Source organism: Argentina anserina, chromosome 5 (assembly GCF_933775445.1).
Source record: "Argentina anserina chromosome 5, drPotAnse1.1, whole genome shotgun sequence".
In the NCBI taxonomy this organism is placed as follows: domain Eukaryota; kingdom Viridiplantae; phylum Streptophyta; class Magnoliopsida; order Rosales; family Rosaceae; genus Argentina; species Argentina anserina.
This window is the reverse complement of record NC_065876.1, coordinates 7,452,356-7,477,180: the sequence shown is the minus strand read 5'-3', so window position 1 is coordinate 7,477,180 and position 24,825 is coordinate 7,452,356. Positions and strand designations below refer to the sequence as shown.

The 24,825-nt window shown below is 38.1% G+C and overlaps 2 protein-coding genes across 2 annotated transcripts; one reads left to right on the top strand and one right to left on the bottom strand.

Annotated features, from left to right (window-relative positions):
• Window positions 1-2,229: 2,229 nt before the first annotated feature.
• On the bottom strand, window positions 2,230-5,724 carry LOC126793813 (uncharacterized). Its single transcript, XM_050520443.1, has 3 exons — window positions 4,376-5,724; window positions 2,742-3,284; window positions 2,230-2,622 (listed from the first exon to the last, which is right to left on the bottom strand). The coding sequence occupies exons 1-3, from the start codon at window positions 5,309-5,311 to the stop codon at window positions 2,512-2,514; spliced, it is 1,590 nt and encodes a 529-aa protein (XP_050376400.1). The 5' UTR covers window positions 5,312-5,724; the 3' UTR covers window positions 2,230-2,511.
• Window positions 5,725-21,332: 15,608 nt separating this feature from the next.
• Window positions 21,333-22,888, top strand: LOC126796475 (uncharacterized). Its single transcript, XM_050523303.1, has 6 exons — window positions 21,333-21,813; window positions 21,907-22,024; window positions 22,105-22,186; window positions 22,275-22,326; window positions 22,445-22,499; window positions 22,587-22,888. Exons 1-6 carry the CDS (start codon window positions 21,433-21,435, stop codon window positions 22,751-22,753), a joined length of 855 nt encoding a protein of 284 aa, XP_050379260.1. The 5' UTR covers window positions 21,333-21,432; the 3' UTR covers window positions 22,754-22,888.
• The last annotated feature ends 1,937 nt before the right edge of the window (window positions 22,889-24,825 follow it).

Below are 24,825 nucleotides of genomic sequence, written 5' to 3'. Positions count from 1 at the left end.
CATTCTTATGAAATTAAATAAAAACCTATATTTTTACTTTTTCATTAACAAAAAAACATTCAAGAATAAAAATTTAATAAAAAAATACATATTATGTTCAAAATATTATAATTTACCATTATTATTTGAGTTGATATAATTTTAGAGTTATTAAAAACATAAATTAGTTTTATTTGATACAAGTATATAAGAATTTTTAAGTTTTCATTAAAGGTGTGACGGGACGAAGCGGGATATAAATTATTCGTCTCACGTCTCATCCCACTATTATGAAACGGGAGAGACGTTTAACCTTCGTCCTTTCACATCCCTATAAATTTCGGGACGAGATCGAGATATGATTGAAATTTCTGTTTTTTATTCCCACCCGTAAGTGGTTGCATCGATGAAGATCGGATCTATGCAACAACGGCCTTGGTTTTGTGGCGACTAAGCGGCCTTGACTGTGCTAATTGTGAGGGACATGTGCTCTAGAGCACTAATGGTTCGATGCGAAGGCGGGTCGAGCTGGGCTATGAAGTTCATTGGAGCGCTGAGAACTTCGTGTCTTCAATTGGCCAATGTTAAATCTATCAGAGGTTCCTGAGGCTGAAGTCTGGGGATGAGTCACATGGGCTCGTCGTCTCCTTGACACTAGCTAGTGTCTGGTATCCCCTGGCGGCCACTTGATGGTTTGGGGACGAGTTCACCGTCAATGAAAGCGACGAAGATGCCTTGGGCTCCAATTAGGTCATGGGCTCTTGGGTCCATGCTCATGGAGAGGTTTGAAGGAGATGGGTTGATCATGTTTTTTAGCCTTTTTCTATGCTAGTTAAGTTGTAGAATAAGCTAATCTTTTTTTTATTATTGAGTTTGACAAAAGAATATACCTATGTTGTGTGCAAAGTTTTAGTTTTCTCAATACCTCTCACAACATAGTTTTTGTTTTCTCAAAACCTCTTGTTTGTCTGTAGATGACAATGAAGGAGTATGTGGTGCCATTCTGACATTTCACTTATTTATAAAATCGTGTGGTTTTATTTTTTAAAGTAAATACCGTCGAAAGACCATTTTAATCTTAGTCTAAAACTTACCAATTTATTTATTGAATATTCATAACCCGTTCAGATTGGACCACAGTCCATGCAAACAAGAAGTCAAGTATTGCCTAAGAAAGGAAGATGGGGGTTGGTAATACCGTAATAATAAGATTTTGGCTGAACTGGGCCGAACAAACACTATCTGAGTCTTGGAGCTTCTTCAACCCCAAATCAACTCCAACGTCCCCATTTGGGGATTTTCCCATGTGATTTGTTTTCTCAATTAATGTATGTGTACTATGTCTTTGGTTCTTTGCAGTTATAATATTGTCACCTCTCTTTAATAATGAACCTGATTTTGCATAAAAAAACATGAGTAGAGTAGAATATAGATATCTAATCATGGAATAATAGAACGACATTGTCCCACTGCTTGCTCATAGAAATCTAATCAGACTAATTATCATAAAGCCTAATATATAATTACAAGCACTATTCAAAAGCCCCTATTTGGAATCTATAACAGGGGATTATAAAAACAAATTCGAGAGCCGCGACCAAGTCCTAGCAAGATTGGATTATAAATGGGTGTGACAAGTGGAGGGTCTTGTTCCTAGTGTCAATTTTTATTAATCATTTTGCATGATGGACAAGAATAAAGATTGTGAAAAAGCAAATCACAGGTGCCTTTTAACTTGTGGACCATTAACTCGTAGCCAGAACCAATTCAATACCTACCTACCTACCTCTCTCTATCTGGGTAAGTCTTGAAGACTCGTATAATCTTCCTTCAAGGTACCCCAAGAAGAACCAAACCATGTATTTCTTGATGTTAATGCATCACAGTGTAGTAGTTGAAAGGTTCGGGTCTTCGGATATCACATTATCTGCTGATATTTGTAAGCTTAACGTTTTCGATATAGAATTATACATTACTGACGTACATGCAAGTACTTTAGCACCATAAAACACATTTAGATCTAAAATGACTGGACGACCGACAAGTTTTTTCTAAGGAAAACACGAAAATCTTAAAGTTGTTCTGCAGTGGAAAGCAGAAATTGGGATGAATCAACTTTGTGGGTAGGACTAGCAACCGTGATCAAAACTTCAACATGAGTAAGCAACTTTTTGTCGTCTTTCTGAATCTAGTAACAAAATAAGAAAAATGGCCATATATAGATAGATTAGCTGCATTAGCACTATCCTAGTCTTTACCAAAAGCAAAGATATCTTGTTGGGGGAAATCTTATAAATGAATATTTAACTCCTCAGACAACTATAGAATGTCTACTACCCTACAACTTTTGTACAGGAACATACTCTTGATATTTGTTCTCTAACGATTTGTCTCACAGTGGACTCCCAAGGACCAAAATTTTGAATGGAGAGAATAAATTAAGAGATAACCTAAGAATCACTCAAGGGAAGGAAAAGATGAATCAAGGGGGAATAAGAAAAGAGAGAAGCCTGCTTCAAATTCCTAAATTGATCAAATTGTTGCTATTTCACTGATCTCACCCTCTTTACATAAACCAACATCTATGACCATAGTTCCTTTCTTCTTCGAGTTTCTAACCCTGCAGCAATTTCTCCTTGGTGACTGGCAATGCACATTAAAACAGCCAAAGCAAAACAAACTGCGTTAGTATCTTTTGTTTGGAACATATCGTAAGCAGTAGATAGTGATGGAAACACGTTGAGGTTTTCCAAACTACTTACTCTATTCCATAGCTGAGGGTCAGGCCTCTTATAGACCTCCACTCTCTCAAAGCTAGCCGGATCAGCCATCTTCCACTTGCACAAGGGATGAGGGACGCGATGCTGGACATACTCACTGAATGTCGTATTCATTGTAGAATTGAATTTTACCTTTGACATGTAGAACACAAAGGGTTTCTGGCAAGGGTTTCGGCTTACTGGACGAGTGTTGAAAGCATATGCTGTGAAATCTGCTCTTTTGTACCAGTTCAAAAATGTTCGGGAAGGCATTTCCATCTCCCGGGGTGAAAAAACTCCCCGAAAAATTTGGACAGCAAAGCCCCATGAAACGGAAATGGTCCAGCTCCTAGACTGGTCATAGCAGATGGATTGTTGCATGATTCCTGCTGAGTCCAGCTTCACTGGGACCATAAGCCGCTGAAGGGCTTGAACTCGGGTTACATTGGGGAAGATGGGCTCAACCACATCAAGGTGATGCATTGTCACCAAGGGTGCCACTGGGTGTGCTGCAAGGAGCCCGAATAGGTTCCCATACACATCATACTGTACCACCATCAACAAAAAAGCAGGGTAAGAACTAGTTAAAATGACTGTAAAACTTAACTATACAAACTTCACTAGGAAAGGAATAGAAAGGATTTTTTTATCAAAAAGGAATAGAAAGGATCAACACTCAACCTCTAAACCTAAATAGGAAATTGGACAAGCTCTTCAAATTCTGCCACCATGGCCTAAAGAACTACCCATTCAATCTTAATACTATAAATGTTTTCAAAATTATCTTATGTCACTTTACTAATTGGATAGCTTGACAATCCACAAGATGAGGGTCCCTTTAGTGGCAAAGCCAAATGCATACCAATTTGAAACAAGATGCTGAAAACATAACAGCTACATTCACAAATTTACCAGCTACACATTAAAAGCTGCACTCTATAAGTAAGATTAACTAAAAGTAACAACAGCTTCCAAAACTCTGCTGCAAATATACCAATTACTGCTCTACTACCACACCAAAACTTCATCAATCAATGTGAAAAAGAAATTTCCTGAACAAAAAACCAATCCAAGAAACCACCCGATGGTTTTAAGTACTTTTCTAAGGAAACACACAAAGAAGCGAAAACAACCCTCATCCCTGGGTTTAGTAAGCTTGTGGTTTTTCAATCACAACGGAGCGTGACGTGCACGGAATCATAAATGCTCGTGGGAGTAATATAGAGTCACTCCTGCTCTTGTGTTTAACTGAGCTGTCGTCACGAACCTGTTCTACCCCATGTTACACGTGGACCCCTTCACGTCAAACATTGAACTAATCACCCGCTTAATGTTTCCTAGGCCAATATCAATGTCTCAGATCCCCTTCAATCTCAATCTCTACTAGAAAACCTGGCAGTTCCCGAACCCGGAAACCGGAAATATAACCGGAACACATCAACCCACTCCAATTAAACTCACCAACTTGATAATAATAAAAACGTAATGAAATCTAGCAGTTTCAGAATTAAATGACCGACATTGACTTCTGTAATCGGTTACGGCCGGAAAAACAATCAAAATGGGAACCCAAAGATTGAAACTTTACCCAAACTGGAGTAACAAGAACTGAAATTGAGAGAGTGAGATTGACGGACCTGGTGAAAGCCGAGTTCTTTAGTGAGTGGGACACCGAGCTCGGCCATGCAAGCTTGCATTCGGTCGTCGGAGCCGTACAAACCGGGATAACGTTGTATGCACTTGTCTTGCATTTTGCTCAAGGCCTCCGCCAGAGGGTAGCTTATGGCGAAGCCGCCGCCGCCGTAGGCCATGCCGTACGAGAAGAATATGTTCTGCAAGTGCGACTCCGACAGGGAACCAATGTAGTAGTACTGAGTGTGGTCGTATTTTCGAAGCACACGGACGAGGTTGTCGGTGATGAAGACAGTGTCGTCGTCGCCCATGACGAACCACCGCACGTTCTTGAGGCCCAAACGCAGCGTTTCGGAGACGATCCGGGAGATCCGGATGGCGGAGCGATGGCCCTGCTTGTTGGAGTATCCGAACTCCGACGTGTCGCCGGAGATCCTGATCGGCGGGAGACCCGCCCGGCTCTGATTTGCTACGGCGCGGTCCAGCCAAACTATGCCGCGCATGGTGTCGGGTTTGTACCAGAGCTTGATGTAGTTCTTCCGCTGCGACCAGAGCTTCGCCGACGCGGCAATGCCGAAGACTATGTGCTTGACGTCGGTTTGTTCCGGCTCCGGCTTGGGTTCGAGCCGGAGAATCTGCGCGGTTTGATCGTCTGTGACGTTGTTGGGGCTCTTGGTGAGTAATGAGGCGGTGGTGGAGAGGTGGCGGGGGGTGGAGAATGGGTCGTCGAGGTCGGAGCAGGCGGCGCGTGAGGTGGATACGAGCTTGAGAGTGTAGACGATGTAGGTGACGGAGACGAAGAGAATGAGCCAGACGAGGAGCTTAGGTGCGGCACGGGGAGATTGAGAGCCAGGACCAGGTAAAGGGTTCCCTGTGGAGCTCCGCATCTGATCCCAAATCACTTTCTCTCCCGATTCTTTGTTGATCTGGCTGCCTTTCATTTTCAGATAACCTGCGAAAAGCTAGCTAGCTCCAACCGACCCCGGTTCTTTTCCTCGCTATCTCACACTCTAGCTGTCTTGGGATTCTGGAACCTTCAAAAAGATTACAGTTTGGGCAACATGTCGGAGAAAATCAATGTCGCCTTGCGGCCCGATTGCGGGTGGTAGAAGATGAACAGGACCAGATCTCTGCCTGTGAATGTGAATGAGAAAAATGGGGTGGGATTGTAATAATGGGGAAATCTGGGGGTATAATTAGAAGATGGGAATGGGGAATGATGTGGAGGAAGAAGAAGAAGAAGAAGAAGAAGAAGAAGAAGAAGAAGAGGAAGAAGAAGAGGAGGAGTAAGAAGACGAATGGAGATGGAGGGGGTGTTGCAGAGGAGGAGAAGAGGTGAAGGTGAGAGCTTGCATTGCTGACAGGTTGCAGACTGTGCTCGAATACTAAGACACCGTCACTATTATTTATATTTATTTCCCTTTTTGTCTTTTTGCTTATTTATTTTACTTTGTTACAGTGGTTGGGGAAAATATCTTGGCCTCTTGGGTGTGATATTTTAGATCCTTTGAATCAAGTGAGTGAATAGTTGGAGTATTTTTGACTGTTGGATCTTCTTGGGTCTGTGTGGGCTAGCGAAAAGTGAGAAGGAATAGTATGGTTGCATGTGCTAATGGCCTTACCTGATCGAGCAGATAAAATGCAGCTAGGAATTATCGTAGTAAATGATTTGTGTGAAGCTTTACTCTACCGATGCCGTATTCCAATCATTTTTGTTTGCTTCTGGTTACTAATTTTTGACCTTTTTAATTCGGTATTTTTGACCATTTGTAACAAACAGTTTTGTTTTTTAGGACAAAAAGGAAATGTTTCCATATTGTGTTCAACAATTCGGGAGTGGGGAGTGTACAAGTTGCTTTTACCATAACTGTTTTATGTAATTGTGATGTTAAACCAAGTTTGATCATATTCCTCCTTTGTTTTGTCTAATCATCTCCATTTAAGCCTATTAGTATGATACAAATCTCAATACATAATTGATATGTGATGAGCTAACAAAAATAGCTGATCTAACAAGTTCATTTGCAATGTTATGAACTGTATGAGATTTCTCTACTAAAAGGTTAGCAACCTAAAAAGAAAGCTAGATAAAATAATTAATTCTTTTAAAATGTATAAATTGTAGAATGTTGTGACTAAACTTTATACGTGGTGTTTTTCTAATGATAGTTCGGTTACTTATTCATTGTTTCTCATAATTAATTACATGATAATTCACATTTTCAACAACGATAACGGATAAAATGAGTACACGAACGAGTTGATCGATGTACATATACAAATTAAGTTAACGAGCATTGAGTGATTGAGGTTATAGATTAATCAATTCTTATATGTATTAGGTTTTCTTGGTGATTGACGGCAACTGTGAAACCTACCCCTTGATCATGAACCCAAAGAATCATGTAGCTGGCTTGTTTTATTAATTAACCAATAACCAGTAGAATCTACCGAGAATGAGAAGCCTCAACATTAGTTTTCGTATATTTTAGGAATCGGATTAGTTTTCGTATATTTTAGGAATCGGATTGTATGCACCATGGAGTGCATGCACCGGTTATTATTTTACAAATATTGAGGCAATCTCAACTATTAATTTATGAAGACTAATACCAAAAATTCTCATCTATTTGAAAGAAGCTGTGAAAGAAGCTGTAAGTTTCTTTAAACAATCAACGTTTGGTTGACTAGACAAACTTCTTTATTCTTGGTGGTGGCGATGGCTACTGGTGCCACTAGTGATGTTGGTGATGGCCTTTGGCTATTTGAATGTGGGTCGTGAGATCTGGAGTTTTGGTTGCGAGATCTGAGCTTAGGGGGGTTGGTGGCTTTTTTGGGGTCGATAGGTTTTCAATTTCATCGTTGGCCAGTGTCGTGCTGCGTGGTCGGAGGCAACGCTCGAAGAGATGCGGGTGGGGATAAGATTCTTTCACTTTGATATGTATTTAGTTCTTTGCATTCAAATATTCATCAGACAATATTGGTTCTTAAAGCCAAGGAAATATTCATTTGGTTTGTGAGAAGCACCTCAAAAACCCAAGGAAAATTGCAGCCCTAAACACAAAGCAACAAACCCAAGTCCCAGGATTTGTGTTCTGATGAGAGAATGGAGAGGTAAAATTCAAATACTGAGGCCATAATAAACATCATTTTCTCCTACAAGCTTCAACCATGTCAATACAACTAATATTCTAAGAAACGCAGATGAGAAGAAAGCAGATTCAATACCAAAACACACATGTAGGAATCAGATTCATAAACACAACCTATGATTTTAGTTTCTTAGTCGTTACCTTAAAAATGATTTTATGTCATGGAGCTGTTGAATGAGTTGAGACATCTTCTGCATAATTATCGGAGATAACCATGGAGGTTGGAGGCCTGGAGCTATGACGGAGACTAACTGAGGCATTTTAAAGAAGCACGAGCTTAGGCACGTGATGATGGTGCTTGCACACCGTTGAATCACATAATTCACTCTATATTTTATATAAACATTTAGTCAATAGTCATCGTTTTCTGAAAAATCTGCCTGAGTTAGGTTATGTACTAAAGACTTTATTGTATATAATTGACTGAGCTAGTGAGCTACTAACCAATTAAATATTCTCGATTAATACTTAAGTAGTTGCTTAACTCTTGCATATCTCAGTTAGGCCTCATCATTTAGCCCGCGGACCCGAAAAGCCCGCGGAGACCCGCAAGCCCGACGGGCTTTTACCCGGCCCGGCCCGCGAGAAAGCCCGCCAAAGCCCGCTTCCGTGGGTAGAGGGCCGGGCTTAAATTAGAGGTGTGAAACCCGGCCCGGCCCGTGGGCCCGGCCCGCCAAAAGCCCGCAAGGCCCGGCCCGTAAAAGCCCGCCAAATAATAAAATATTATACATACATATTTTATTAGGTTTAAAATAAAACTATTGCATTATGAAGCAACTATATTAAAGAAACTTCTTGGGATCGATCGACACCAGTAGATATGATCAGTATATATATTTAGTGACCCTGTAAAAATTTCATCCAATTCGGAACTCGTTTGACCGTCGGAATTTCCGGTAAACCGAAAACAACACTAATATGTCATAAGAGAAGACCCATTACCAAAATGTGAACACAAAAAGTCGTTTGCATATCTGAAATCACGTAATTTTTGTCACCGATTATGTGTGGTCGCACCAAGGAAACCAATTTGGCAAAGCCCCGGTCAAAGAAGATTTTAATATGTCAAAACGCATTTTTCTTTGTTAACCGTAGGTACGGACGGTCAAACAATATCCAAAACGGACGAAATTTTTACGGGTTCCCTAAATATATATACCAATCACATCTACTGGTGTCGATCGACCTTATTTCGAACTAGAGTTATTGATCGTCGAAGCGTCAACTAATGTATCATACCCTTTATATTAGGTTTATATTAAAACTAACGCATTATGAAGCAACTCTATGAAAGAAACTTGTCGGGATCGATCAACACCAGCCAATGTGATTGGTATATATATTTAGTGACCCTGTAAAAATTTCATCCAATTCGGACTTCGTTTGACCGTCGGAATTTTTGGTAAATCGAAAACACCACTATTATGCCCTAAGGGAGGACTTATTACAAATATGTGAATGCTGAAAGCCGTTTGCATATATGAAATCACCTAATTTTTGTTACCTATCGTGCGCGGTCGAACTGAATAAATCTATTTGGCAAAGCCTCAGTCAATGAGGTTTAAATATGTCAAAACGCCTCTTTTTTAGTTGACCGTTGATACGAACGGTCAAACCATGTCCAAAACGGATGAAATTTTTACGGGGTCCCTAAATATATATACCGATCACATCTACTGGTGTCGATCGACCATATTTTGAATTTGAGTTGTCGATCGCCGAAGTGTCCACTAATGTATTATAACCTTATATTAGGTTTATAATAAAACTATCACATTATGAAGCGACTATATGAAGGAAACTTCTCGGAATCGATCGACACCATCCGATGTGATCAATATATATATTTAATGATCATTTTAAAATTTCATGCAATTCGGACCTCGTTTAACCGTCAAAATTTCCGGTAAACAAAAAACAACACTAATATGCCCTAAGGGGAGACCAATTACCAAGATGTGAATATATAAATTTGTTTACATATTTGAAATCACCTAATTTTTATTACCTATCGTGCGTGGTCGAACTGAAGAAATCTATTTAGCAAAGCCCCGGTCAATGAGGTTTAAATATGTCAAAACGCCTCTTTTTTAGTTGACCGTTGGTACGAACGGTCAAACCATGTCCAAAACGGACGAAATTTTTACGGGTTCCCTAAATATATATACCGATCACATCTACTGGTGTCGATCGACCATATTTTGAATTTGAGTTGTCGATCGCCGAAGTGTCCACTAATGTATTATAACCTTATATTAGGTTTATAATAAAACTATCACATTATGAAGCGACTATATGAAGGAAACTTCTCGGAATCGATCGACACCATCCGATGTGATCAATATATATATTTAATGATCATTTTAAAATTTCATGCAATTCGGACCTCGTTTAACCGTCAAAATTTCCGGTAAACAAAAAACAACACTAACATGCCCTAAGGGGGGACCAATTACCAAGATGCGAATGTATAAATTTGTTTACATATTTGAAATCACCTAATTTTTATTACATATCGTGCGCGGTCGAACTGAAGAAATCTATTTGGCAAAGCCCCGGTCAATGAGGTTTAAATATGTCAAACGCCTCTTTTTTAGTTGACCGTTGGTACGAACGGTCAAACCATGTCCAAAACGGACGAAATTTTTACGGGTTCCCTAAATATATATACCGATCACATCTACTGGTGTCGATCGACCATATTTTGAATTTGAGTTGTCGATCGCCGAAGTGTCCACTAATGTATTATAGCCTTATATTAGATTTATAATAAAACTATCACATTATGAAGCGACTATATGAAGGAAACTTATTGGAATCGATCGACATCATCCGTTGTGATCAATATATATATCTAATGATCATTTTAAAATTTCATGCAATTCGGACCTCGTTTAACCGTCGGAATTTCCGGTAAACCAAAAACAACACTAACATGCCCTAAGGGAGGACCAATTACCAAGATGTGAATGTGGAAATTTGTTTACATATTTGAAATCACCTAATTTTTGTTACCTATCGTGCGTGGTCGAACTGAAGAAATCTATTTGACAAAGCCCCGGTCAATGAGATTTTATTATGTGAAAACGCCACTTTTTTTTGTTGACCGAAAATTCCGACGGTTAAACGAGGTCCGAATTGGATGAAATTTTTACACGGTCCCTAAATATATATACCAATCACATCTATTGGTGTCGATCGACCATATTTTGAATTTGAGTTGTCGATCGCCGAAGTGTCCACTAATGTATTATAACCTTATATTAGGTTTATAATAAAACTATCACATTATGAAGCGACTATATGAAGGAAACTTCTCGGAATCGATCGACACCATCCGATGTGATCAATATATATATTTAATGATCATTTTAAAATTTCATGCAATTCGGACCTCGTTTAACCGTCGGAATTTCCGGTAAACCAAAAACAACACTAATATGCCCTAAGGGAGGACCAATTACCAAGATGTGAATGTGGAAATTTGTTTACATATTTAAAATCACCTAATTTTTGTTACCTATCGTGCGTGGTCGAACTGAAGAAATCTATTTGACAAAGCCCCGGTCAATGAGATTTTATTATGTGAAAACGCCACTTTTTTTTGTTGACTGAAAATTTCGACGGTTAAACGAGGTCCGAATTGGATGAAATTTTTACACGGTCCCTAAATATATATATCAATCACATCTATTGGTGTCGATCGATAATATTTCGAAACCAGAATTTATTTGTGACTTTTGTTTTAGAATGTTTTCTAACAATTCTTTTATTGTTTCAAACCCTTAAATTAGAGTATTATATTATTTTTCTAATACAAGCCCGTAAGGCCCGGCCCGTAAAAGCCCGCAAGGCCCGGCCCGCAAAAGCCCGCAAGGCCCGCCTTAGGTGGGCGGGCTTGGATCTTCGTATTTTTAAAAATACCCGGCCCGGCCCGGCCCGCCACTTATTTAAATTTATTAAGGCCCGGCCCGTTGACGAGCCCTAATCTCAGTGAATTACTAGCTGGTCCATTTCATAGTTCCGGGCCACTTCCGGCAATTGGTCTTGAATCCAAAAGTGCTCGATCACATTTATTTTTAGCTTCCCGGCCCCAAAACCCTTAATACTTGTATCGTGATCGGTGATCTCACGGTTCAAGCATTTAACCACATCTCATATTTCCTGATTTTCCTCTAGCCTGCAACAGCTGCATGCATAGATATTACTTTTTACCAAAGTGAGTTAATTAGTTGATATATATTTCACATCACATATTGGCAACCAGTGGTTTATTTTGGTGAATATTGAACATGCATATATACATTTACGTCCGGGTGATGATTGATCTGATATATAAGAGGACCACAGAACAGTACAATCGAAAACAAACAATGAGCTAGAATGAACATGAATCAGCAGCTTGAATCTGGGATTCTGGGATTCTGGGATATACTGTATATATGGCCCTTGTTATTAGATCAGAGATTCTGCGAGTACTATAAATCTGCAAAGAATTCGTTTTGGCAGCTACTTTGCTGCTTAATTCAAACGTTAGAAAGAACATGCAAGCTGGTAATTTGATCTATTGGTTACGACAAAGAATTAAGCAACAAAGCAGTCGCATTTGTTATTTTAGAACATTACCAACATAGTACGTGTTTAGAAAAACACAAAATTCGAACATTGTGTTCGATAAAATCTAGTGCACGATTATGATTGGCACCAGATAAGTGAAAATGTGAAGACTCGAGGAAAACTTTTAGTTTTTTCTCTAAATTAAGTTGTTCAATCTTTTCGATCTCATTGAATGTGGAGCATATATTTTTGTTGAGGGGAGTGGGAAAGTAGTTGACATTAATGGAGGGAAACATCTAGATAATCAGCATCATCATCAATAACAACAACCACGGACACATATATAACATAGTTAGCAGACATTTTGTTGCTCATTTATGAGATGTTAAGGAAAGCTGAGAAATTTTAAGAGTAAAGTATCTATAACTTCATCCCTTGATTTTTAGTGTAAATGTGCAAAGTTATCACATTTACTTTGGATGCATTTTGGACTTTTTTTGGTGACATGATTAGGAGTTTAATTAACTTTACATTAGCATACTTGAATGTAAGAGTTTAATACCAGCTTAGCTAGCTTTCATACATCATACTTCATTCGGAGATATTTCTAGAGATACCAACTAGCCTCCACTAGATAATGATCTGTTATTTTGGACTTGTACGTATAGTAATTCCGTGCCACAATTTATAACACAACACTGGCATAATAGTGATGCATGGCAGGAGGATAATCATTCTCATTGTTCATACTGACATGTTATTGTCAAATTCTCAATCTACAGTCCTAAATCATTGATATACTAAGTGCTAACTTGACAAGTGCATGAGGTACGTATGTGAACACAACGATGTATAGTTCACCCATTTCGTGCTAAAAATTGAGGCTTTAAGTAGATGAAGTTTTGTAGTCACTATGGTCCCGGACTCCCGGTGGTATTTTGTTCGAGTTTGCTATCTTAATTAATGGAAGCAATTTTTACAATATAAACATATGGATTTTATACTGTAGGACGCTGAATCCCATGATTCCCATCAATTTGACTGCAAAAAAGAAAAGAAAATCAAATTATCTAAGATGACAATTTTTCGTAAAACATATACATAACCATATAAGGTTCAAAGTAACATAGGTTGATTTCAAAGGCAAATAATTAGCAGCATTGAACATGGTAATCATTTGTTCACATATTCTTGGGTTGGCCAAGATGCATTTTCAAAGTGCAGCCATCCCATGCCTTAATGATTCTCAAACATATACATGAAGAAGGACTACGAGTAGTGATCCTAAGGTTGAAAATTGTACACAAGTAGAATATGTGCAGCACCTCTGGTTTCTTTTGGTAGGTTTAGAAGAATGAAGGGTGAGAAGTTTCAAGAGAAGGTGGAGGCCGTTGGTAACATCTCCAGTCTCCACCACACACCTATTAATGTCCTCTCTCCACTGAAAGGGGATAGAGGCAGTAAAAGATTAATATTGACCTTGCATTTCTCACCATTCCCCCAGTGAGCTATTATCACTAACAATTGACACATGTCTTGGGGCACAATATTGTGGTTATGCTAATATTATTCTGGATCCTCAGTCTTATGGGATAGACCTCAAGTTTGAGTTATAGCTAAAATTTACTTTGAGATACATGACACTCTTGTTATAAGACATGTCAACAGTTATGTATGAAATGTGATAATCATATTAAGTACTCAATCTTGGATCTTTACATTAGAAGTTATCATCTAATAAGATAAGTATCGTTGTTAAATGATATATTTAAAAAAAGTGATGTATCTATGACGTATTCTAATTGCATTAGACTTTCTGAATACAAACCGACACTTATTGATCTGAATCGGCTATTAATGTGTATTTCACAAAGTAAAAAAAAAGTGTACTAATATGAAATACTGAGAGTGAAGATATATGAGTGCATCTGATCATTCTCAATTTCTCATTTTATGGTTATAGTCTTAATTTACATTTCGCATTTCTCATCTCGTTCTGGGCCTAGGCAGTTAGTCCAGCCGTAGTAACGACTTAACGACCTTTTCAACTGAATTTTGCCACGAAAAGCATTAGCAATTCATTCAGGAACAAAACCATGGAGGAAGAAGAAGGTTCACCGATCAGCCTATCACAGACTCAACCAAGGAATAAAATATCGGCGAGAACGGAAATATCGAGGATCCGAAAATCAGAAATTTCGATTTTAAAAAATAATTAGGTAAATTGATGAAAAATTATATAAAAATATGGAAATTTTGAATAGAACTTTGAGAAATATTTATTTGATCAATTATCTACTATATGTCATAAGAAATTATTATATAACTATTTATTTATAGAGAGTTATAGTAATTTGAGATGAAATAATCGTCAAACATTATTAAAAAAATACTTGATATATATATATATATATATATATATATATATTTACCTAAAGGGATGCTAGCTCATCACGCCTTATTTACATATGATACATTAAACATGAAATTACATAAGTGATATAGAATCACATAAATGATCTATGAGGTACAAAATTTTCACTATCTTCATCATGTCTTTGAGTAAAATCCTGAGTATCTTGTGAAGAATAGTCATTAAATGATACCTCCTATTTCTAATTTTGCATATACTGACTTATATGCCAACCATAGACCATAGGAGTCGTGAGTGATTAATTGTGGGTTATGGTACTGATAGTTCCCGTTTGGATCAGGCATTTCTCGACTTTGACCATAACCATAGCTTTGTGAAGATTGTGCATCAGATTGTGTCCATATGTAAACACTTGATTGCATCTCATTAGAGAATAAATATGGTGGATAAGACATATTGAATTTCCCTCATAAGGGTAAGGTCCATTATTACTTTCTCCTAGACCAAAGGGGTTCGATTCCTTTCAACAACTAGTTCGGTTTTATTTCAATTTTAGATGAATGTTGAGACATGAAATGCAATATATAATAAAAAGAGTCATATATAACAATAAGTTGGTGTAGTATAATTGACTATAACTTTGTGCTTGTAAAACGATGGATAAGAGGTTTGATTCTCCTAACCAGTGATTTTTTATTTTATTTGAAGTTGACTTGACACGTGGCGATATTATGAATTTATCGGGAAATTTCGAAAGTTTCCGGATATATCGGGAAATTTCAAAAATTTCCATCTAAAAATGTTTGGTATGTAACAGATATATCTATATGCCGAAAAATGGAAAATTTCGCGGAAATATCGAGGAAATTATGGATATTTTAATCTTTGGACTCAACACGTCTACTCAGTTTCTTGACGACGCCCACATTTCCGGGTTTCCCTGATTCGGGCGACCCGGAATTGTTTTGAACAGTCTCATCGCTTTGGGTTCGGAGTTGAGTCAGTTGACTCGGTTAGACTTGCCTGCTATAGTGCTACTCGATTGTGTCTTTATGTGTGATTTTGGGTGTTCAGTTCCGTTGAGTGAAGCAATTATGAATAAGTGGGTTGCAGATAAAATAGTTTGATGAAATTACTGAACCATGCATATATTGCTTCTTGGATTGGAAGATGATGATGTGGAGGCTTTAGGATCTAATGTGGTATTTACTTGTGGCTTCCTTTGGGAATGTGTCGGATATGATGATTCGCTCTGTGGAGAATCGTTTCTTGGAATTCTTTGATTGCTGAATGTTCTGAGAATGGAACTGTAAATCGGGCTTGGGACACGGAGAGTATACATTTGCCGATGACAAGTCGCTTCATGAGAGTGAAAAAATCGATGTTGAGCAAATTAGTGACACCACAATTGCAAGGATAGTTCAAGTTGCATGATCTATGACTTTTGAATCATTTATATTCACAAGCTGCATGATTGGCGAGAGGACTTTCATCTTGGTTTCAACATACAGAACCAGCATTTGCAATTTTTTTCATCGGATCAGGTTGGGTTTCAAAAGGCCAAGTCAAGTTATATTCTGCTTTTCCATTAATCCAAAGTAATTTTGTTGTTTGCTCTTGTTATGTCTATATATTGTGGATTATTGAAGTGTGTAAATCTATTCTAGCCTGTTCTCAGTGGTATTTTCCAGGTTCCAAACTTTATGAGGATTACAGCGATACTGATTGTATATACTGCTTTGCTAACTAATATGCAAGTATTTGTAGCTATAACCATATGTTGGGTCCTTCTGAATTACCATTCCTTCCAATTTTTTTTTCTAGAAGTTTTTATATTCATCAATTATCAGCTATAGCATTCTAGACACTATCAAGTAGGCTTAGACGGAAGAAGAGAAATATAATGAGAGAAATTGAGCCAAATACATTATGGATATAGTAATCAACTATAATCCATTGTGAAAAAAAATATAAATCTATAATAAGAATGCTCTAACTCTCATTCAAATAGGTTTCCTGCTGGAATGTTTGTGGTCTGAAGAGGATTTGGATAGCACAGGCACTATGGAATGGAGAGCACGGGCAGCTATTCTTGATTTTATCTGCCCCCTCTTTGGAAGAGGCCTTCTACTTCTGAAGCTTTCAGCAGCATGAACATCAGAGACCTTGCTATTCATTTTCCAACCTCAGTCAATTCCAAACTTCTTTTCTTGCTGTCTTTTTGTTTGATAGATCTGGACATAGCAGAATTGGTTGGGAGTTTATATAGCAGTTGAAGCTGAACGAATTGATCCATGAAGATTCAGAGAAAACTAGAAAAAAATCTTTCAAATTGGAGTATGTTGGGGGGCAGGCCAGCTTGCTTGTCTACCTGTACAAGATTCTTTCAGCTCAACTTGAGACAGGTTGAATTTGTCTGATGAGTTTGGTGTCTAATTGATTAGATATATGATTCATAGTTTGAACTAGTCTGTTCATGAGCACGTACGGGTTTTCTAGGAGCTCGACGTGGATTATGGAATGGATTGGTTGACAGGTTGGGGAGGGTGACAGACAAAAATTCTGATGTTTATTTTATCATGCTAACAAATGCATATATCATTCCTATTAGCTAAAATGCAAATTGTTAAGATAATAGGGAGCATTAAAAATATCATTTGTATATCTCTTAATAAGTAATGTCCTTGCTTTCAGGGGAAACCTCCTTTACCATGTCAACTAGCCATGCTGCTACCAACAGGTGAAACCAATTCTATTATCATGTCCTGTTGAAGTCTAGATTTGAATTAAAACCAGACCAGATAACTAATCTTGGATTTTTATTTTGTTTTGCCATGCTTATCTTGTCAAAGAAGCTTTAAGTATAACTCAATGCATGTTTGAGCTTCATCGGAAAATGCCACATGTGGAACACTGTATGGTTAACTTGTACCACAAAGCAAGGATGATCATTAAAAATTATCCATTGATGCTGATGGAAGGGATGGAAGATTTTTCTGTATAAACAGTGATCTGAGGTGAACTGTAGCAAGAGAGCTTCCTGAGCTGGAGCCCCAAAAGGTCAAATCGAATCTCCTTATACTTTTCTCTGTATGCTTCACTCAGTAGCAAGTGTGAGTGAGGAAGAAATACAAGGAAAGAACAAGGTTTTTACTAGGAACCTAATACAGTTCGGAGGAGAATGGAGGATGGCTTCAGTGCCTCTTCATTGATGACTTCAGATGAAATGAAGCATTACATGTTCGGCAAAGCTGAAAAATGTTGGTTCAAGTTTATGTTTTTGTGCCATTATGACCTACTAAGAGCAATGATGTCTTCTCCACCTTACCATCTGTCTTGAATTTGTAATTTGAGTTCCATACTGTGATGAATTTTTACTTTGATATCCAAATCAAGGCACCTTTTTTTTCCCTTTATAATTATCAGTCCCTTATATTACCTTTATATTGGCCTCAACTTTCTAGTTTTCTGAAAACCAGGTTTAGTCATCTACTTGCTCTTTTGATGCTTCTGTTTTCTGTAGTCCTCTTGCTTTTTTTGTTTTATTTCTCTTCCGCTCTTTTAATTTTACCCAAAATAAGCTATTATATCATTAAAGACTACCAATTGACATGAATAGAAGAAGAACACAAATATAGAAGAAGAGCTAAATACATTCAGTAGGAGTAGGACTAATCATACATCGCATATTATGATATGAATCTGTAATTTATACTGCTCTAGCTCTGACTGAAGATACATTTCCTGCTGGAATTCTTGCGATCTGAAGTGGCCTTCGATAGTGCAGAGACAATGGAGTGAAGAGCATTTGCAGCTATTCTTAATTTTATCTGTCCCCTTTTTGGAAGAGGCTTTGATCTGCTTCTGAAACTTTTGGCGGTAATTTCCGCTGCACGAACATCAGATATCTTGCTGTTCATTGTGCAACCAACTGCTTGTTAATCTCAACTTAATTTTTCTTGCAGTAGGTTTTTTCTTGTTTGAGAGTTGTGGAGAGAATGGTAATGCTGGTGAGTTTATATAGCAAACAGAAGCTCATTCACAGATATCAGAGGAAGCCAGGAACCATCTTTCTATACTTGTGTAGGTTAGGAGGCATGCCAGCTTGTTTGTCTGGCTAAGAGGCTGTCCAAGATTCCTTTCAGCTCAACTTGAGACAAATTGAACTTGTGCATGATCTGGTGGCTGATCCATTCAATATATATATATATATATAATCATTATTTCTTAATAGAAATGATTGGTTTCATCTTGTCTTACATCAAACACGTGTGGAATATCTTGCAGCAATCCACTGAATTGCGGCCGGTTCTGGTTTTCTTTGGTGGTTTGGCAGACAGGACCTGCGGGAGTACATTATGACACCCCTGCATACAATTGCACAATTGTAAGGACTTAGTGATTGGTATTATTAGTGTTTCAATGTTTATTAAATGACTACAGTAGCTTAATGCAAGCTGTGAGGATAAGAGGGAGCAGAACATATTTATATGGCCGCCTTGTTTTCAGGGAGCCTCCTTGGTAATATCAAGTGGCCATGCTGCTACCAACAGGTAAAGCCTTGTTTTTGGTATATCATTAATTTGTTCATGTTATCATGACCAACATGGTCGAGTAGATTGATTCCTATGATAAGAGTCAAAGAAGAGAGGCATATACAACTGGCTTACAGAATACCAGAAGTTGCTGAATCGTAATACGAATTGTGCATTTAGATTTTTTTTTTCGGACAGAGTCCATGACATCTTGTTGCGTATTTAAGGACTACTACTCTTGTCTGAGAGTAACGTCCCACAGCATGTTCAATCCTCTGTTGTCGACAAACCACTCGATGGCAAAGTCTCACATATATCATATATGAATGGGAAACCCGTGACAAAAATTGATGGTAGAGTCTGGGTAAGTATGGACGCTAGCACAAGAGCAACATTTCGTCGTGGGTTAAAGGAAAGAGGACCCCACTGCCCGTGGCGGACCTAGAAATTCAACACTATGTGGATTGAATTTTTATTGGAGCACTTTTTTAATCAGGGTGAGATATAAGAGCTAATCACTCAAATACAATAAAAGACTAAGAGTTAATATACACATAAATAAACCAATGAACAAGTTAACGTAGATATTATCATATTTTAAGTCTTTAACTCTAATGTTTAAAATTGAAATATAATAAATTACATTAGAATTGAGTCTCCAAATTGAAGAAACTCAATAAGACAAACTGCAAGAGAGAAAGAGAGTGAAATTGAGACAGAGAGAAAGTGACAAGTTCATTAGTCCGCCATTGTTTCATCATGATTGACTAAAGAGATTGAGGGCTCTTTTTTGTCAATTATGTAAAATCATTAATACATTTTTTTATTACTAATGTATAAACTAGAACTCTAGAAGTCATACTCTATATATAAAATATATAGTAGAAGATTTTTTTTCCCAAAATGTGGGTGGACTTGAGTCCACCTTACCATATACCTAGGTTCGCCCCTGCCCACTGCTCCAAGCAGATTGTTCGTCGACAAAAGTCCCCATGCAAAGAGGTATAAAGACAGTATATCAAGATGTGCATTTAGATGAAAGATAGCAACTAGCTGTACTCTTATGAATATTGTTTGTGCCGGAGATCATCTCGTGTTGGTGTCCTTTTTTTTTTTAGGGCAAACTGCCCCTAATTTATTGAAATCAAACTAACAAAGGAGGGGGACAAAAAAACTGACCTCCTATGTCTGATAAACTCCAACAAAGAGAATAAATAAAAGCTCAATCCGGCATGTGTACACTCACCCATGCAAAACCATATATATAAAAAACTCCTAACAAATATCAAACCTTCATCCAAGAAACCCTTAATTAAAGGACGGGATAAAGCTGGTAGCATTGGCAGACAGTTGTGAGATACCAAGAATAGAGAAAATAGACATATCATGATGCTTCTTGTAATGATGAAAAGAATGCAGAGCAGACTCTAAACAATTCCAAAAGATGACGTTGGGCTTCTAACACATTAATAATCTTATCTTCGAAACGCACCAGATTTCTAGTGATCCAAATAAACCAAATTAGATTACAGGAGACTAGAAACCAACGTCGACGTTTAGGTTTTGGGAACGCTGAAACACCAACACCATTAAACACTTCATCAAGGGTACCTCAAGGCGAGAATGAATGAGAAAATAGAAGGCAAACTCATTTCCATAAAGCCACAATTTCATAACAATGCAAAAGAAGATGTGTACCCGATTCCGCATGACTTCCACAAAAGGAGTAATAAGATGGAAGTGAAAAACCTCGCCGTTATAAAACATCATCAGTTAGTAAACGCCCATGAAGAGCATTCCAAACAATAAGAGTTTTGCGGGGTTGAATTGGTTTACTCCATATCACTTTACCCCAGTCTTTATGTTCATCATGATTTGAGAAGAAAACAAAAGCTTCTTTTGCTGTCAGAATTCTTGAGGAGGAGTGCAGTCGTAAAAGAAAGTCAGATGTGTCTGCATCAGGCAGAGCAATGCGCTCAATTTTTTCTGCTGCTTAAGGGAATGAAGAAATAAAATCTGCTGGGAGAACCCAATGAGAATCAACAATAACATCATTCACCTTAGCATGAAGTGGAATATAGCCACTTATTCCAACACTAGTAGCAAGAGGCTCAACCAACCAATTATTTCGTGTCTGTGTCCTAAAGCAAGGATGATTAAGCTTGTAATAAATGTTTCTCCGTAAAGGAAGGGAAGAGTATGGAGAATGGTTCGGGTTTCACATAACTTCTGATCCTTGGATTTCATAGCAAGGCACAAACATAAAACGAAAACCAGCTCAGCGGAGATTCTTTCCTTGGTTAAGGCAATATATGCTACAAATGACCCTTTATTCTTTCCCGCATGTCTTCACATCCCTGCCTCGCTTGGATGAATTCTTCATCCCACACGACTCTGCTTCCACACCAAAATCAGCCCATTTGTTTCAAACTTGTCTCAAGGCAATGGCTACCATTACCAGTATCCCAAGCATTGCACCAAGACAGAGAATATGCCTCAAAGCTATGTCCGGAGCGGTCGTTGCTTCCTTAACGATCAATAGAACACGCAAGTTTGCTCAGCAGAACGGAGCCAATGCAATGCAGCATGGCCTCTATGTAGAAAAGAAAGCAGATAATGGACTCTCCAACAACCGTGGGCTCTTTCCTATTGTGGCTGCAAAGAGAAATTCAACCTCTTCTCCGGGATCACTTTCGCCATCCGACACAATCAAGGACTTCTACAAGTGCATCAATGAGAAAAACTTGAAGCAACTAGGTCACTACATCTCAACTGATTGTTGCATAGATGAATGCTCCTTCAGCTCACCATTACAAGGCAAAAATGTCATGACCAACCATCTATCCTTTAATCTTCTTAACAGCAATAATGTTCCCACCTCAATGCTACTAACAAAGGCCAAGTTGTATCCAATGCAGGTAATAATGAAGTTCTTTAAAGAGCTAACCGAGGCCATGGGACAGAATATAAAGTTCAGCATACAAAATGTGTGCGAAGGAAATGATCAGCTTACAGCAGCAGTAAACTGGCACATGGGTAGATATAATTCTATTACCACCTCTTTATTTTATCAATACTCAAACTGTAACCTAAGTCCGTCTGTATTTCACAAACAGAATGGAAAGGCAAGCAGATCCCATTCACCAGAGGCTGCAGCTTCTTTGAATCCTCAAAAGAACAAGAAAGATTCATTATCAAGTACAGAAAAATAAATTCAGTATTTCTACCTCTTAACTTGGTTAAAGATGATCAAAGCCAGTTCCTAACTGGTTCTAAATGTCTACAGGAAAGCACAAATCATTATTGAATCACCTATCAAACCAGGACACCTAGTATTGGTAACTCTTACAACTATCATGTTTATAGTTTCTTTTTTCACCGTTTAATAAAAAACACCATATATAAGAAAGCTTTAATCCTTTTATTCATGCGTGATTCTGCTGATGGACATCTCAGAGTCTGTTAAAGGCAGTGACCTCCCTATTTGATGGTTTCCCAAGAGCTACTGCATGTAAGGATAGTTTAACCCGATCTCAGACCTCAGTAATCAATCATATCACAGACAAAACATGACATATTATCAATGTTTCTCCTGCAGGGTTCCTAAGAAGTCCTCATATTGTCTTCCAATGGATATGGAAAATATACAAAATTATGTTTGCACCCATCATAGAAGGCTACATAGGACTCTGGAACATCGCAATTCAATTTCTCAGCTATGCATACAACATTTTGCTTTACATTTCAAACATGTTCTTCAAGTAGAGAACTTGTCTTTCCATACAGTCAAGCGATCCCAGTAAGAATATCACCTGTCAGTCATCATCATTGTTGCGACTCCACAAGGCTTCTAACAACGAGAATACAAGCAGTGGCCCAAGAACAGGTGGAGGGGGCGGAGGCCTACTGAAGGCAACAATTGGATCAGTTTTCTCCTTCGTCACAAGCCCTGCTTCCGCTTTCCCTTGTTTGTTTGATATCGAGGTGGCCACAGTACCCAATAACATTAATAATTTACAGTAGTCAGATAAAGAAGACCTCAGGTGTAATACAATGCAATTATTATGATATAAAAGGAACCAGAAAGGGGAGCTATCTTACCCCATGACCCTTTAATGGGGTACATCTGTTTGAATCTGTTCTTAGCAGGTGAAAGTGCCACTACTCCACGCATATAGGCTCTATTTTATCTGCCCTTCACAATGCAGTAGTTGAAAGTTACAAATCAAACAATTCCTGGAGCAAAACGAAACCAACAACCATCAAATCATATGTATCGCAGCATAGCATGTTGAGTTCCTCACCTAGTAATACACTAATACTTCACATCAGAAGCATGTCAAACCACAGAACACACATTACCCCATAGCGAAAGACTAAAACCATGTATAACTGATTTACTAAACAAAATACTGAGTAAACGTTTGGATAATAGTTTACATTTTTACTGCTGGAATGAGAACATGAACCACACTTTACAGTTACTAATCCACATGATCGCAGAGAACTATACCATGCCACAAGTTCTATACATTGAAACCAAAACTTTAATTTTCTCGAACAATGAAAAAGCTGCAATCTTTCCAACTATCTCTTTTGTGGTGATGTACAACCAATTACTATTTTGACAGCACATTGCAAGAAACAAGGCCTAGAAATTGAATCACATACTCCATAAAGAGGAGGCCTTGCAATTTTCGAGTGCAAAGTGCAGACCAAGAGAAAGGAGTAAGATTTCCAACAGAAACCGCAACAAGTCCAAATTGAAAGTGTAAGATCATTACAACCAAAACTCCTAAAGCCAACTACACTACTCTAGTTTCAGTACCTGAGTTCAAACTGTAACTTATAAAGGATCTAGCTAAACCAACTAAACCCAGAAATATTTGTGCGCAAAACTAGCGAAGCTGAGATGTAAACAGGGAAATAGATACAGATTAGTACATACCTGCGGTTGTTTTCTCAGATAGTGATATGCACCAGGTGAAGAGAAGAAGAAAGAAGAAGCAATAAAGAAGACGATGCGAACTGCGAAGCTTCAGGAAGTTTCAAGCTTTTGGCTTTGGGGCCTGCACTATTGGAATTTTTGACTCAAGCATCGACACGTCTGCACTCATTTTACGCTGACGCGTGTATACATATATCTTCCATATTGGGCTAAAGAGAGAGCTCTATTATTCCATTTTGGGCTAAGATAGACAGATCCATAGCATTCTTTTTTTTTTGTTAAAGAATAATTCATAAAAGGGACAAAGCCCAACAAAACAAGACCCGCACAAACGCTAGGTCATAAAGTAAATAATACAAAGAGCACGGCTCACCAACTCAATCAATCTAGAAAGAGTAATAGGAAACCGACAACTCACTAATCTATGAGTTAAAGACCCTATAACTGAAAACATAAAGACACATATGCTAACAATTCTACCACACCCACCACTAAAGTTAGCTAACATTAACATCAACATTGGTAGCCATAATATATTAGAGTGTACTAAATCAGAGCGAAGAAGCCCACATACCCGATACCAATCTATATCCAAGACACAAATTATATGGAAACCCACAAACAAAACAAGATTGAACAAACCACCATCGAAACTCAACACAAAAACGAGTTGTGCCTGACGGTAAGGAACCAAGAACAGTAATCATAACAAAGAGCCAGTACCGAGGAAAATGGGGGGGGGGGGGGGGTGATGAACCCATGCGTGAGAGTGAAAGCGTGCACCCACAATCCAATTGCTAAGTGCCTAAATGCACTTTAAGCGCGTAGACATACAAGCTTTCATGAGAGTATACAATAGCTGTCGAATTGTTTTGGCTTTGAATAACCA